We start from the raw sequence: 16,345 nt of genomic DNA on the forward strand, positions 1-16,345 counted from the left end.
GTTATGTGATCAATTTTTTTTTAACAATTCTTTTGTCCCATGACCTAGGGATGCTCCACAAGAAATTTAGTTGAAATTGGCTCAATGGTTTAGTAGAAGAAGATGTTTACAAATTGTTTACAGACAGACAGACGGATGGACGGACGGACGCTGAGTGATCACAAAAGCTCACCCCGAGCTATCGCTCAGGTGAGCTAAAAGACAATTTGGGGGTGGGTGGGTGGGCTGGGGGGGGGGTATAGTATAGTGTGAGGGTATGGTGGTTATTTGTGATATGATCTTTAAAAAAAATAAAAAAATAAAAAATTATGGGGGGGGGGGATTCAGGGGGGGGGGGGGGGGGGGGGGAGGGGGGAGGGCACGGGGGATGGTTTGGGTGGAGTCTATTGTGGTATGTCAGGTAAGAGTAGTTTTGTCAAAGTATCAATCAAATCTAATCATAAATAAAGAAGTCATGGCATTTTTAGCAAAATTTAATAATTTGACCTTGAGAGTCAAGGTCATTCAAAGGTCAAGGTAAAATTTAACTTGCCAGGTACAGTAACCTCATGATAGCATGAAAGTATTTGAAGTTTGAAAGCAATAGCCTTGATACTTTAGAAGTAAAGTGGATCGAAACACAAAATTTAACCATATATTCAAAGTTACTAAGTCAAAAAAGGGCCATAATTCTGTAAAAATGACAACCAGAGTTATGCAACTTGTCCTTTTACTGTACCCTTATGATAGTTTGCGAGTGTTCCAAGTATGAAAGCAATATCTATGATACTTTAGGGGTAAAGTGGACCAAAACACAAAACTTAACCAAATTTTCAATTTTCTAAGTACATGTATAAAGGGCCCATAATTCCGTCCAAATGCCAGTCAGAGTTACATAACTTTGCCTGCACAGTCCCCTTATGATAGTAAATAAGTGTTGCAAGTATGAAAGCAATAGCTTTGATACTGTAGGAATAAAGTGGATCTAAACACAAAACTTAACCAAATTTTCAATTTTCTAAGTATAAAAAGGGCACATAATTCTGTCAAAATGCCAGTCAGAGTTACATTACTTTGCCTGCACAGTCCCCTTATGATAGTTAGTAAGTGTTGCAATTATGAAAGCAATAGCTTTGATACTTAAGGAATTAAATGGACCTAAACACAAAACTTAACCAAAATTTTCAATTTTCCAAGTATAAAAAGGGCACATTATTCTGTCAAAATGCATGCTCGAGTTATCTAACTTTGCCTGCCCAGTCCCCTCATGATAGTAAGTAAGTGTACCAAGTTTGAATGCAATAGCATGGATACTTTCTGAGAAAAGTGGACCTAAACGCAAAACTTAACCGGACGCAGACGCCAACGCCGACGCAAAGGTGATGACAATAGCTCATAATTTATTTTTTTTTAAAATAGATGAGCTAAAAAAGGTTTGTGTTTGATTTCTGAACTATTCTACTGTATCAACTACTAAGACCTCGATTGAAATAAAAAGAATGCATGCTATTCATATAATTTAGATGGCTTTTTCCCAACTTGTATTAATTTTTCAATAAAGAAAAACAAGTTTTTTTCTTGTTAATGGGCATCTTAAACACATGTACAAAATACTTTGTTTACAACTTTTCTCTCAATCAAAGAATAAGTCAGCTATAAACTGTACCTGAATTTCAGCAAAGTTCTCTGATGTTGTGAATTCTGGGGGAATTTTCTTGTCATTGTTGATAAGCTGGTCCAGCACTGAAGCACTCAACAATGGCTACAACACACAATACCAGAGAAAGGCAACAATTGCTACAACATGCAATACCAGAGAATGGCAACAATTGCTACAACATGTTATACCAGGAATGGCAACAATTGCTACAACATGTTATACCAGGAATGGCAACAATTGCTACAACATGTTATACCAGGAATGGCAACAATTGCTACAACATGTTATACCAGGAATGGCAACAATTGCTACAACATGTTATACCAGGAATGGCAACAATTGCTACAACATATGCACAAATAGGAGTAGCTTAATTATACAACAAAAGCTTTAATAGCATGTATATTAGAATTGTCTAAATCAACAAATTCAACTTCAAACATTTTTTTAAAAAGCCAGTAGCTAGTATATTTTCTATGTTGTTTGGTATTTCTTAACTAAAGGGGTTTGGGTAAACTTTTTTTTCTATTTTCTTAGCCCTATCCAAGATTATTCAAACTGCCTCAATTGAATACATTACTACACAACAGCTGATGGGTATTTAAGGACACATCTATTTTCAAAACAATAATAACATAATCCAGCCATTCTTACCTGTGTATCAAGGAAGATAACTCTTTGTGAGGTGACATGGATGTCTATACCATTTGTCATGTGGCCACACTCCTCTCTAACCTCCCTTGTTTGAGCAGGAAAAATGTAGTTCCTAAAAGTGATAACTTTGATATGTTTTACTATGAAAAGTATAAAAATGCTGTCTGGAAAATAGGTTAAAGGCAATGTTCAAAGTAGAGCCATCACTGACATTGAGTTATGCCCCCATGCATGTACAGCCATGACAATCAAGACATCATTTTGACCTTTGACCTCCCAGGTATGACCATCTAGTAAGAAATCTAGTTTTTCTGCACAACATACTGACTATTATAGGCTAACATTTGTGCCATGTTATTCCAAGGTCCTTAGAAGCAAGGTCAAGTTATAGTGCAGACAAGCCTCAATTGTACAAGATAAATCACAGACATCAATGTCAACAACAAAAGTTTGGGCACAAACAAATCCCCTACATATTCTACAGTGAACAAAATGACAAATGTCATAATTCTGCCAAATCTTGTCAAAGACTAAATTCCGAAGTTTGCGCAAAGTTTTTATAAAATCCTTCAGTGCATGGTCAATAATTAGATCAGACATCATATGTTTAAAATTAAGTGCTGTATTTTGACATTTGACCTCAGGACCTTGACGGTGGAAAAGTTGTTAATACATGAATGTGAACCTAATTGTACAGGGAATTCAGTGTGTTTTTTTCACCGTTTTGAGAATGGGGCCGGGTCCCTTTGGATTGGGGAAAAGTTTTGACTAAAATTGGGAAATTAGTGTTGTTGTTGTTTTGCTAAAAAATGCTTCAAAATTGAGGATACAAGTGTGTCCAGTATTGTATTTACTAAGGTTGAACTTATATGGATGGGAGATGAACAAAATATTGAGATCTACATAAAAAACAACCTTCCTTAAACCTTCCATTAGCAATTTTTAGCTCCCATTTGGGGAAAATATATACTTGTTTCCATTGGGAATGGGTCCGGTTACCGGACCCGATTTTGAAGGAAAACAAGAGATGTGTTGGTAAGAAACACAATGCCCCCTATTGGTGAACAAATGTGCCAAATGATTTTAAAATCTCACAATAAACGACATAGTTATGGCCTGGACAAGCTCATTTATGGCCATTTTTGACATTTGAACTAAAAAAGTGACCTTGACCTTGGAGATAATGACGTAATTCTTTCGCGCGACACACCGTCCAATGATGGTGAACACATGTGCCAAATGATTTTCAAATCTCACTATGGAAAAAAAAATAGGTATGGCCGGGACAAGTTCATTTATGGCCATTTTTGACCTTTGAACTCAAAGTGTGACTTTGACCTTGGAGATATCGACGCAATTCTTTCGTTCGACACACCGTCCTATGATGGTTAACAAATGTGCCAAATGATTTTTAATTTTCACAATGAACAGCATAGTTATGGCCCGGACAAGCTCATTTATGGCCATTTTTGACCTTAGAACTTTAAGTGTGACCTTGACCTTGAAGATATCGACGTAATTCTTTCGCGCAACACACCGTCTAATGATGGTGAACAAATGTGCCAAATGATTTTAAAATCTTACAATGAATGACATAGTTATGGCCTCATTTATGATCTTTGAACTCAAAAAGTGACCTTGACCTTGGAGATATCGACGTAATTCTTTCGCGGGACACACCGTCCAATGATGGTGAACAAATTTTACAAATGATTTTAAAATCTCACCATAAATTACAAAGTTATGGCCCGGACAAGCATTTGACCTTTAAACTCCAAGTGTGACCTTGACATTGGAGATATCAACGTACTTTTTTCACACGACACATCGTCCCATGATGATGAACAAATGTACCAAATCATTTTAAAATCTAACGATAAATGACATAGTTATGGTCCGGACAAACTTTCGGTTTAAAACACACTAAGTGACCACCTGACCTAGTTTTTGACCTGGCATGACCCATATTCAAACTTGACCTAGACATCATCTAGATACAACTTGTGACCAAGTTTGGTGAAGATCGAATGAAATTTCGGGACAGACCGACAGACCGACCGACAAAGTGACTCCTATATAGCCCCCATTGCCAGAAATGGGGGTATAAAAATATCCATTAAAACTCAATAAATGATCCAATATCAGCTACTCACCTAAGTGGGTCAGCCTCTGTGTTACCCGCAAGCAGGGAGAGGACAGTGGACTTGCCTGACCCTTGCAGCCCCACCACCCCCACAACAAGGAAATCTGTTTGCTCTAACAAGCACTGAAACATGCAAGCACATCGTCAAACATGTCATTTACTTTCCCCGACCCTTGCCCCCCCAAGCACTGGATGAAAACTGGTAAAAAAAAGGACTTCAAAGGTCAATTTTAGACCATTAAACAAGAAGTTGTGTTCAATAAAAGCTGATGCCCCCAATGAAAGCCTCGTCAGTATCAATTCACGCGACCTTTTGTTTAAGTATAAAAATAAGGTCGATGCCAAGGTCAAAATAAGGTCAGGTGATGTGAGGGTGTTGAATAGAAGTATCAAAGTTTTTGATGATGCAGCATCAGCGAAGCAGCTCGTCTAAGTTATCATACCATGAAAAAATTCTTCACAATGGCGACCTATGTAAAAGACCGAGCCAGTCCAATTGAGATAGCTCGATTTTTATAATCGGCATACCTCGCTGATTATCATTGATAACATTCTCCTAGCAGAGTTGTCGTTCGTGCCACAACATACAACAATGGCCGCGTCCATTAGAGAATGTTTACACTCGTGTCAAAACTTTCTTACAGCAATAATCAGCTTGTTTGGCTATTTAGAAACTGTCATTTAGGTTATTTGAGTAATTTATTCACTAAATCTCCGCTTATGACAACAATGGATGGAATTCGAAGGATATATTTGATGTGAATGAAGGACTTTCTGGATCTTGACAGCTTGACACGGCAAAACTGGCATACTGGTATTTTAAGTTATCAATTTAAGTCACATTTTGCTTTATAAATTGTATTCGAGCATTTTGCGACTTATTGAATGACTATGATACCCGATATCAACATATCATATGGAATTTGAAAATCACCAAGCTGTCCTGAAATTCAACATTGATTACAAACTCTTTACTGGTTTGTACTCTTTCTTCTTTCTATTATAGTACTTTATATCATTTTAAAGTTAAATGAACTGTGTCACAGTAAAAGAGACATTAAGGCGATTGTGGCCAGTTTGGATCCAGATCAGCCTGCGGTCGCTTGAAAGCTGTTTGCTTAAAAGCGGTTTTCTGACAATAACAAATAGTTTAATTGGATACTGATTGGACTGCGCTTTTCCTGTGACCTGGCTCAAATAACAGAATTGTCATTAATCAAATGATGTTATTTCGAACATTAATCAAGTGTTTTTTTCTGGTTCCTCTGAATCAATGACTCCAGCACTTTCCTGTTGAGAATTGAATACTGCTTAAGGCGATGCTAGGGGGCGTGAGAGATGTTGCACCTTCCATTATCGCTCGATTGGTCATTTTAAAGAGAAGTTTAATTAAGATAATCGGTTGCGAGTTTTACAACATCGGATTTTGGGTGGGAATACAACATGGGTACAGTCTTATATCGACTGAGTACTGTTACGTATATTTACCGTACCAGGGATACATCCAAGTATACTTAAGAGTACCAGGGGTACATGTAAGTAGTACCCGAGCCGACAATGATTGTAAACATAAACACAATCATGAAGTTACATGAAAGCAATAAATAATAACAAAGCCACCCATACTATAAAGGTCATTGACAAAGCCTATGGTAAAAATGTGAATACATTGAGTGTAATCGCCCGCTCGTGCCAGCAAAAACAACACGTTGGCAGGTTGTCATTTTTGACAGTTCTACTTTCAATTTGAGATATCAAACTATTAACACTTATGTGGCTGAGAAAAATATCGCCATTGCTTATTTACTATATTTTCTGCACATTTAAAAAAAAACTTACACCAATACACGATTTTCTTCGTTAATTCAAACATTCCTGACAGGCTACCGCTTTTTTTACATATTTCGCTTACATTATGACGCGCATAGGTAGGACCGCATTACCGCTTCCAAAATGTGTATTCATACTATTGCCTTCGAGGTACTTATCCGATTTTTGACTGAAAGGGCCTGAAAAAAAATGCTGTACCCAAAATTTTTCGCACCAAATTTTTTTCCTACCCAATTTTTTGGTCCTAACCCAAAAAAAATGTGTAACCATTTTTTTTTTGTACCCAATTTTGTTCGTACCCAAATTGTTTTCGTACCCAAATTTTATTTTCACAAAATGTTTTCGTACCCACTTTTTTTTTTCCTACCCACATACACAATTGTGGTGATGTAGATAAACTTAAATTGATGCTTTTATATCTATCCTCTTCAAAAGCATCATCACACCAGTACTGTCAGTACTTTGATTAGTATGTAGTACCGGTAAAGATGCTAATGGAACAGGCAATTTGTTTGACCTTCTGTATTAGTTCAAAAGGGGGTCACTGTCAAAATGAACTTGTGCCCACAAAAATGTGTACAAGTTTATTCATGATCTGATCAAACAAAATGGCAACTGATGGACAGACCCATAATACAACATCAGCATAACCCCATCATCTTTGATGGAGAGCATAATAATCACAAAGCTGAAAGTTTTTGTACTTATTATTAACAAAAACTTATTTGACAAGGTATCAATTGATTGTTAGCTTGGGGCATTTAGGCCTGTAACATGCGCCACTGGACCCAATTGTGCAAGGTCCCCTATACACACCTCACTGGCCTGTTCACACCACTGACTCTGATCATCTATCAGCTTGACACACCTGGATAGCTCCAGTGGTAGGGACAGCTTGCTGGTACCTGCAGACATGGGCAGTCAGACATTTATCTGGGCGTTGTATGAACCACACTCTGGGAAAAAGGGGCTTAATGCATGTGCAAAAAGTGTCGTCCAAAATAAGCCTGTCGGACTGGACACTTTCTGCTTTTTTAATGGACTTCTATGAGGAAACTTCTTTCAAACAAACAATACCATAAAAGCAGAAAGTGTTGTCCTTGATTAGCCTGTGTGGACTTGACACTTTCCGCCTTTAACTGGATTTAGGCTATGAGGAGACTTCTTTGAAACAAATAATACCAAAACAGCAGAAAAAGTTGTCCCTGATTAGCCTGTGCGGACAGTTATAGGTATTGGTCAGAAAATGTTTATAATCAAAGCGCTGAAGGCACAGAAGTTGTTTGCTGTTGTTGTTCTTGATTAGCTTGTGCGTATTGCACAGGGTAATCAGTGTGCACAGGCTAATCTTATTTGACATGCATTAAGCCCCGTTTTCCCTGATAGCAGCCAATATGTACAGATTTCAATGATAAACACTATAATGGCCAATGTCGACTTACAAGCTGGTAAATAAACCCACTGCAGTAGTAAACCAGACGCTCCTAATCATTCGTAGTCTACAGTGCAGACAGGCAGCGATAATCGTTCCTAGCATAGTGAGTTACAGTCCTTAGTGTAGCTAAACTAGCTAAGCACATACTGATTTGCAAAACATGCTCTGTAAATTAGTTGGCCCCTAATGCGACCAACTAAAAACAATGCAAGTTTTATTTTGATACCTGTAGTAAATAGAACATGGAGTATTTGTACATAAATATTAATCAGAATATTCAAAGTACAAAATAAAGCATCAATCTGTTAAATTGCATGACCTAGTCGTGGAACTTGGTAATTGACCACAAACAATGACCCAGAACACAAGTGTGAAGTTTACATTGAATACTCATAGTAAAAACAGTGCTATGGGGATTAAAAAAAATTACCTTAACTTATTTTCAAAGAACAAAAATAATTTTGCTCAATTGCAAGTCAGAATGTTGGAACTTAGTAAATGAACCTCACACACGGACCTCAAACATGTGTGTAAAGTTTCAATAGAATACTTGTTATAGAGAACAGTGATTTGGAGAACATTTACCTTTACCATAGCATTAACTGATTATGGAGACACAGACGCCAAAATTTGGTTGAGTAGTAAAGCTGAGACTATTAAGTGAATAGTTTGAGATAAAAATATGACTTTTGGAAGTAGCCATAGGATTCTTGCACATGACTCCTCTCATATATGTTAATGTTTGTGCAAAGTAGGGCTGTAACGAACACACTAGGTAACGACTACAATACGTATCAAGAATACAGGGTGGCGAATACGAATATTTATTCACGAATATGAATTTCAATGAACAAAAGTGATACTGACAACTTGACATGACATTATATCAGGCTTCCTGAAAAGTCCCAAAAGGTGCCTGTCAACAGGACAGGCTGCTGGAAAAGTTTGCCTGTCCGGACAAAAATTCACCTGTCCGAACAGCATGAGTTTATAACTGAAGAATTTAGTAAAGTTTAACTCATATTTATTACAAACAATGCGCAGCCTGTGTTTTAGTACACTTGATAGAGTAAAACCAAAAACACTTTCTAATTAGACTCGGAACAAAATGACATAACAAGATTGGTGTTGCATTCTTCGTCTTGAAAGTCAACACAATCATCACAATCTGTGTCAATTATCGCTGATATCCTAAAATTACAACATCCGACAACGAATGGATTTGTTGACTTGCATCGCATTTAATCGTGTTTACATATGTCACAAAACATTTTGTTACTTGACTCTTCATAATGAAGCCAACTTCGGTCGGTCATCCACTTAGTTTGAAAAGTTCTGTCAACTCGCTTGGCTTCATAATCTTTCAATTTTTGTTTTGTTTTTCTTCATCGGTAAGTTTTCTTTTATGGCCAGGTTGAGCACCATCGAAGTACGTTAACAACGACATTTTATTCATGTGTATTTTTTTGTTACAACCTTTGAAAATGGTTAGATGGTAATAATCGGACCAATCAAATTGACATTCTCAAAAAAAACAAAAACAAAGGGAGAGCACTCCTAAGAAATAGTGACGCGATAGTGTTCTTAATTACAAAAAGGCTCCAAACTAACGAAGAGTTATTCTAATTGGGTGTTATCGTTCTTTTGGCAAGTATGACTTTTCGGTATTAAGTCATTTTTTTGCCTGTCACAAGGACCGGCGATATTAGAAACTTCGCCGGACCGTAAAGAATTTTGCCGGACAAGACCTGAGGACCGGCCTTTTCAGGAAGCCTGTTATATAGTATGAAACTAAGGGTATTTGTCAATCTGACTAATTGAGTATAATTGCATACTGAAAATATGAAATATAACACTTTGAAATAACAAAACACTGACTATAATTGCTTAAACTTTGAACACAGTGCCAGACAAACGACGTGTATTTGGCAGGCAGGTCAACGATATCAATAGCATTCCCTTTGCTTCTAGGCTCCATGTTTGTTGATAAGTTGCACGATCATTGGCGTAAAGATAAACAAAAAAGAAATTCCATCTGCCAATCCTTTGTGTGTATGCTTGAGCATCAAAGCACTCGTATTTGCCTAAATAAACATTAAACAACCATCGAAAGATTTTTCAATTAAATGTAGTAAATATTCAACCGGTGCCCGCCATTATTGTTGATAATCTCACTGTGTAACATAGTGGGTGGGGTAAACATGATGAAAAATGCCGGAATAAGGAGAACATTTTAATATAGGGGTTTATTGTATGAACCTTCATTTGAAAGGTAAGATAAGATGATTAAACTTTCAAACTCAAAACCACGTTGTTTGTATTCGCCAAATATTTGGTTCGGGAGGTGGCGAATAACGAATACGATTCGTCGACAGCCCTATTCGAGTAATTCGAATATTCGAATGTATCGTTACAGCCCTGGTGCAAACGCTTAAAAATCTTCTACCACATAGTTTGTCTTTAACTTTAAAGGTAACCACGTAATTCTTACTTGAAAAACGCTGACTGCTGCAATTAAAAATAATATGCACAGTTAATTTGAAATCGTACAAACTCTCAAATTACAGAAGACAGACCAAATAACGTCCAGACTGACTGACTGATGAGACTCTGTGGTAACTAAACAGCCCACACTTCCTCCCTACTTACAGTTAGTGCAGGGCTGGATGGGGGGGCTGTATATCAACAGTACAAAACATTAACAGATCATAAACTCACTTTCAATGGTCCTCTGCAGGAAAGTTGTCTGGGGTGGTGTCTCCCCTTGCATAGTTCCAGCTGGGATGTTGGTAATGGCTGAGGTAGAGGTCAGTGTTCGTGACCCCTCATCCCTGGACTTGAGAACCATCACTGGCTTCTCTGGTAGCTGGGAAGATGGGGCAGGAGATGTTGAAGTGGAATCTCTATTGCTAGAAGTCTGGATAAATTGAGATTTTGGTTAAGTGTTACCAAAAGTCAAAATAGTGAGAGCAACTTAAAGTTTTGGCACTCTTTAAACCTTGTGTTATATATTAAAAATGTTCCCATATTATACATAAATTGATGCCAAAAATGAAGATATCTTAGTTTGCCATTGCTGCCTGACCCCATGAGATTACACAGAATAAAAACAAGAGCACCGCCTTGCGGGTGCAGACGACTCATCTATTTTTCTTTTTAAAGGTGAAGGGACCTATCTCAAATTAAATCACAAAGGAGGGAGGGGTGGAGTGGAGAGGGTGTATAGTGTGGGGGTGTGGTCATTTATTACATTATCTTCCAAAAATGAAAAAAAAGCAACAAAAAAAAACATGTTTAAAAAAAAAAATAATATTGGGGGGTGGGGTATAGTGTGAGGATGTGGTTGTCATTTATAAGATTATCTTTTAAAAAAAAAGAAAAGGTACGTGTTGTTTTGTCAAAGTATCAATCAAATCTAATCATAAATAAAGATGCTATGGCAATTTTAGCAAAATTTAATAATTTGACCTTCAGAGTCAAGGTCATTCAAAGGTCAAGGTAAAATTCAACTTGCCAGGTACAGTGCCCTCATGATAGCATGAAAGTATTTGAAGTTTGAAAGCAATAGCCTTGATACTTTAGAAGTAAAGTGGATCTAAACACAAAATTTAACCATATATTCAAAGTTACTAAGTAAAAAAAGGGCCATAATTCCGTAAAAATGAGTTATGCAACTTGTCCTTTACTGTCCCCTTATGAAAGTTTGCGAGTGTTCCAAGTATGAAAGCAATATCTATGATACTTTAGGGGTGAAGTGGGCCAAAACACAAAACTTAACCAAATTTTCAAAGTATAAAGGGCCCATAATTCTGTCAAAATGCCAGTCAGAGTTACATAACTTTGCCTGCACAGTCCCGTTATGATAGTTAGTAAGTGTTGCAAGTATGAAAGCAATTGCGTTGATACTTAAGGAATAAAATGGACCTAAACACAAAACTTAACCAAAATTTTCAATTTTCTAAGTATAAAAAGGGCACATAATTCTGTCAAAATGCACAACAGAGTTATCTAACTTTGCCTGCCCAGTCCCCTCATGACAGTAAGTAAGTGTACCAAGTTTGAATCAATAGCATTGATACTTTAAGAGAAAAGTGGACCTAAACGCAAAACTTAACCGGACACCAAGGTGATGACAATAGCTCATTTTTTTTCTTCAAAAAAAGGATGAGCTAAAAATGGGACCAAATTAAAAAACTCTTCTTTTAATTTGTTATTTTTCAATTGGCTTTGGACAGGTTTATACAAGTGTATACAATTATCTTTATTGATGCAACTGTCTTGATGTTTTTTGATGATCATTAAACAAAAAGTCAATCGTAGATGAATACCAAGAAAAAACTAGAGGTAAGAAGTATCACTGGGCATCACTGACAATGATTAGTACCCCCATATATCCCACACAATCATTAAGTGGTAACACCCTTTGACAATCAAGTGCTTCCCTTTGTATTGACCTTAAAATATTACTTTGACCTTGAAGGTCATGGGGTTCAAGCACAACACACATTTTCCATTCAGTCTTCACGCCGACTATACGCCTAACAACTTGGGCTGGTGAAATGAAGAAATTCTAGTCTAAGAAGGTCCTTTTTAAGGGGCCTTTTCACGTTTTGGTTAATTGACAATCTTAAAAAAAGTTGTTTCAGATTCGCACATTTACGTTTTAGTTATGATATTTGTGGGGAAACAGAAATATCATGCTCTAAAATAGCCATTATATGCATCTTTTGACAACTTAAAAACTTTAAAATTATAAAGCGTTGCAACTCGAAACGATAGAATAATTTGGAGAGTTCTGTTGTTGTCATGATATTTTGTGACACTACGAGGATTGCTTATATATTAAGTATAAAATATATCACTCATAGTATGAGCTTGGATGGCCGAGTGGTAGAAATGGGAGAGTTTTTACTCCAGGACTCCAGGGGTCAGTGGTTCGAGCCCTATTGAGAGTTACCTTTTTGTCTTTTCTTTTTTAAATTTTATTCTTGATTTTTTACTGGAGATTTTTAGATCCAATGTTAAAATTTATCAAGCATTTAATGACAAACTTCCATACATGCCAAAATCTGTGCAAAAGGCCTCTTTAATGAAAAACAACAACATAAAAGCGGAAAGTGTAGTTCCATATAAGCAGCAAAAGCCTATGCAATCTGGGATGACACTACACACATACATTAAGCCCCGCTGTCCGAGAACAAGACTCAATTAGCAGACTCAATTTTATTATTCCCTGAAATCATTGTGTTGTGGCCCACCTGGCTAACAGCAGGCGAGTCCCTGTCTTCATGCTTGGCCAGGATGATTGTAGGCCGGGCTGGTGGAGTGTCAACTTCATAGTCCTGTAAAAATCAATCATAAATGTAGAGAGTTACACACTGAAGAATTCAATAGAATTTTTCTGAATATCTTTGACTTTCGAATTGCTCAGGAAAATAACATCTAATGATATCCAATAATGGGCAGGTGCTTGGTTGATGACAGATATATATGTCAGTGATTTTTGTTGCTTTATATTTTACAGCCTGTGTCTTTTGGATTGGATTTTTTTTGGTTAAAAGTCATGTCATTTGGGAAAAATAAAACAGGGATGGAAATTAGTGGTTGCCCGTGAGCCCGGGGCAAGTAGATTTTAGCCTGGGCAACTTAAATTCAAAAGTTGGTATTCCAGCCGGGCAACTAGCTTTTTTAAGCTTGAAACATTCAAGTACAATTAAACATTTAATAAAATTGGCGACTGTTGATAAATAATATTAATAATATTTATTCATAAAGGCCAGGGAAATTATTCAACTCAGACTCATATTAAGACATTATACACAGAAAGAGTGTAATGTAAGCAATTTTGTTCAGTTATCTTTTATTTAAAGAAAGTATTAGATACGCATGACAATACATGTACATTGTACTGGGCTCGTTAGACTTTAGCTGGGCAACCAAAAAAGTAAAGGTGGTTGCCCGTGTGGGCAACCAATTGTAAAACGTTAGTTTCCATCCCTGTAAAACATAATTAATATTTATTCTTCTTACAATCAGGTAATAATTAGTTTATATCCTCAGTGTCTATTCTAAAAATCCAAAAGAAGGGGGAAATTCCGGCACTCACTTTAAAAAATTGGGGGATTTTTGAGAAACAGGGGGGGGGGTGGGGGGGGGGGGTAATTGTTTTACCTTAAACATTATTACATACCGCAAGGTACATGTAAGTGAAATACTATAGTACTGTAACTGCCGTTAAATTAAACAGAACTTTCCTTAGTTTTGCACTGTTATCTCATGGTAGTTATGTATTATTTAAATAAATGAAAAACATTTACTGATTTGCATTTGCTATCTTTTCATGTAGAAATGTTAGTAAAACGTAATACTAGAAGGGCATGTGTGTGATGTCATCACAAGAGCTGCGTTCTTTATGTAAACAAAGTGATCGAAATAAGGTTATGCTCAAAATAAGGGAATCCTACGATAATGCATGCAACGAAATTCAGTAACAAAACAATTCTGTATTCACAAAAAATAACAAGAGCTGCGTTTGTGAAACACAATGCCCCCTACTGCGCTTTGAAGTCCCACTGTTCAAAACTTTTCATTCAATGAGATGAGTGCACATGTGAAGTTTAAAGAACTTAGACCCAAGAGTTTTCATTTTATCAGGAAGGTGAAAGTTTTGCGACAGACACACATACAATGACAGACAGGCCAAAAACAATATACCCCCTGATCATTCGATCTGGGGGCTTGAAAAAATATTAATGTGATAAGTATCACGCCTTTTTAATTGGCGAACAAAACAATGTAAACATGTCAACAAATTAACAATTTAACAATTCAAAGAAACTTAATAATTGGATGTTTAAGAACAATGAATACAACGGAACTCGTCTCCGCATTTTAAAACTCTCTTTACGTGGAAGAATGCCAAGTGGACCCAATGTCCACATATGTTGCATTAGCCCCAGCAGAGAATTTTAAGATGCAGGCTGTAATAACTCTGAACTAGTTGGTGGGCAACTCACAACTGACTTTATTGAACAGAACAGACATTTTATTTAGACTTATACATAAGTACATCGTCTTAATACAAAAAAAAATACACTATAAAAGTAAATATGTTACGTTTTCATTATATTTAAGTTCAAAATAAATGAAAAAATATACACAAATAATAAAATAAATACAAATGAAGGAAATGCATGTAGTAAATTTTCTAAACATATAATGACAGAAAGATTTGTAGGTGAAACCTCAATACAAGTAACTCATGACTGCATTCTTTAACAAGACAATACGAGTTGTGTCCCTTTCATTACAATACATGACATCCCTGTTTCTTTCTTTTTTTTATTAATAAATACATGATACATCAACTTCTCTATCGTTCCATATGCGAATAGGTATATGAATGAAAGAAAATAACATAATGTACTTTTCTGTGCATAAAATCATAATGGGGTTTTGTCTTTCAAACCTAAGAGTTTTAAATTGTGATTGAAAATAGAACATTCCATATGAATGAAATTCACTTAAATCAATGAAGAACTTCGTTTAAATTAAATATTGAATTGAAATTCTTAAAATCAAGTGAACAATTTAGCAACATGTAAGACATAATTATTCACTAAAATACATGTTCCCTAAGTTTCCACAAAATTGTTGCTGTTATCTCAGATTCAGGCTATGTACAGGACGAAATGTTATTATGACAAATGCAAGATACACTAAATGTCGGGTTTCAGCTAGGAAATGATAACAAACTGTGATCACAACAAAAACAAGCTAGAGAGTAGATACACCTTAAAACAATGAAGTATTGGATTTCCCTAAGAAGAGAATTTCATGAACATTTTGTTGTTTGGAAAAAACAAGAATATCAGTGAACTGATGGATGCTCCCCGATGATGCGCTTTGTCAATCTATGTATTAATAACCACCTAACAAAAATCCATTATTAGCCTCGGTGACCTTGACCTCAAACCTTATCAAAAGGTAGAGGTCCATGCAATGTACCTTTTCGCAGGACTTTGTTTGTAATTGATTTATTAACTTTCTGATCTCATCTTCTGTGAGTTGTTCAAATTTTCCTAACTGTGTGACCTGTTTTGCAATTGGCGTATAGTTGTCTGTGAGAAGAATGTCCTAATCGACAACCGTTAGGGCGTTGACAAAGAGGTTTAAACAAGTGGGGGTCGGGCAATGGGGCCACTCCTGACTCATATATGATGGCCCACAAACTATCAGAAAAGAGTGTGGGGAGTATTTCTTCCTCCAGGCGTGGCGATTCAAAGATAGGGAATGAGGAAAATGTTGATAGATATGGAAAAGGGGGGCATCTATTATCACCCAGTGACATCTTACCTCATCAAAAGGTAGAGATCCATGAAAGGTACCTACATGCCAAAATTATAAGAGATCGGAAAAATATTGAAGGTGCTATGAGAAACTGTATATATTATTAGCCTCGGTGACCTTGACCACAGTGACCTCAAACCTCATCAAAAGGTAGAGGTCCATTAAAGGTACCTACATGCCAAATATGTAAGAGAACGGTAAAATATTGAAGGAGCTACATGTATGAGAAACTGTAACAAAAGTGTGACGGAAGGAAGGAAGTAAGGAACTTCAAACTGGCAACTATATGCTCCCC

General features: G+C 36.5%; 1 protein-coding gene across 2 annotated transcripts in view; it reads right to left on the bottom strand.

Annotated features, from left to right (window-relative positions):
* Nucleotides 1-16,345, bottom strand: part of LOC127852585 (nonsense-mediated mRNA decay factor SMG9-like) — a 46,923-nt gene that overhangs the window by 11,127 nt on the left and 19,451 nt on the right. For both annotated transcript variants that reach the window (XM_052386539.1, XM_052386547.1), the window contains exons 2-7: nt 12,960-13,043; nt 10,420-10,618; nt 7,083-7,171; nt 4,447-4,559; nt 2,294-2,405; nt 1,646-1,741 (exon numbers count right to left, since the gene is read on the bottom strand). In XM_052386539.1, coding sequence (XP_052242499.1) covers nt 1,646-1,741; nt 2,294-2,405; nt 4,447-4,559; nt 7,083-7,171; nt 10,420-10,618; nt 12,960-13,043 — 693 coding nt within the window. The remainder of the gene's footprint in view (nt 1-1,645; nt 1,742-2,293; nt 2,406-4,446; nt 4,560-7,082; nt 7,172-10,419; nt 10,619-12,959; nt 13,044-16,345) is intronic.

The sequence above is a fragment of the Dreissena polymorpha genome, chromosome 1 (genome assembly GCF_020536995.1).
Source record: "Dreissena polymorpha isolate Duluth1 chromosome 1, UMN_Dpol_1.0, whole genome shotgun sequence".
In the NCBI taxonomy this organism is placed as follows: domain Eukaryota; kingdom Metazoa; phylum Mollusca; class Bivalvia; order Myida; family Dreissenidae; genus Dreissena; species Dreissena polymorpha.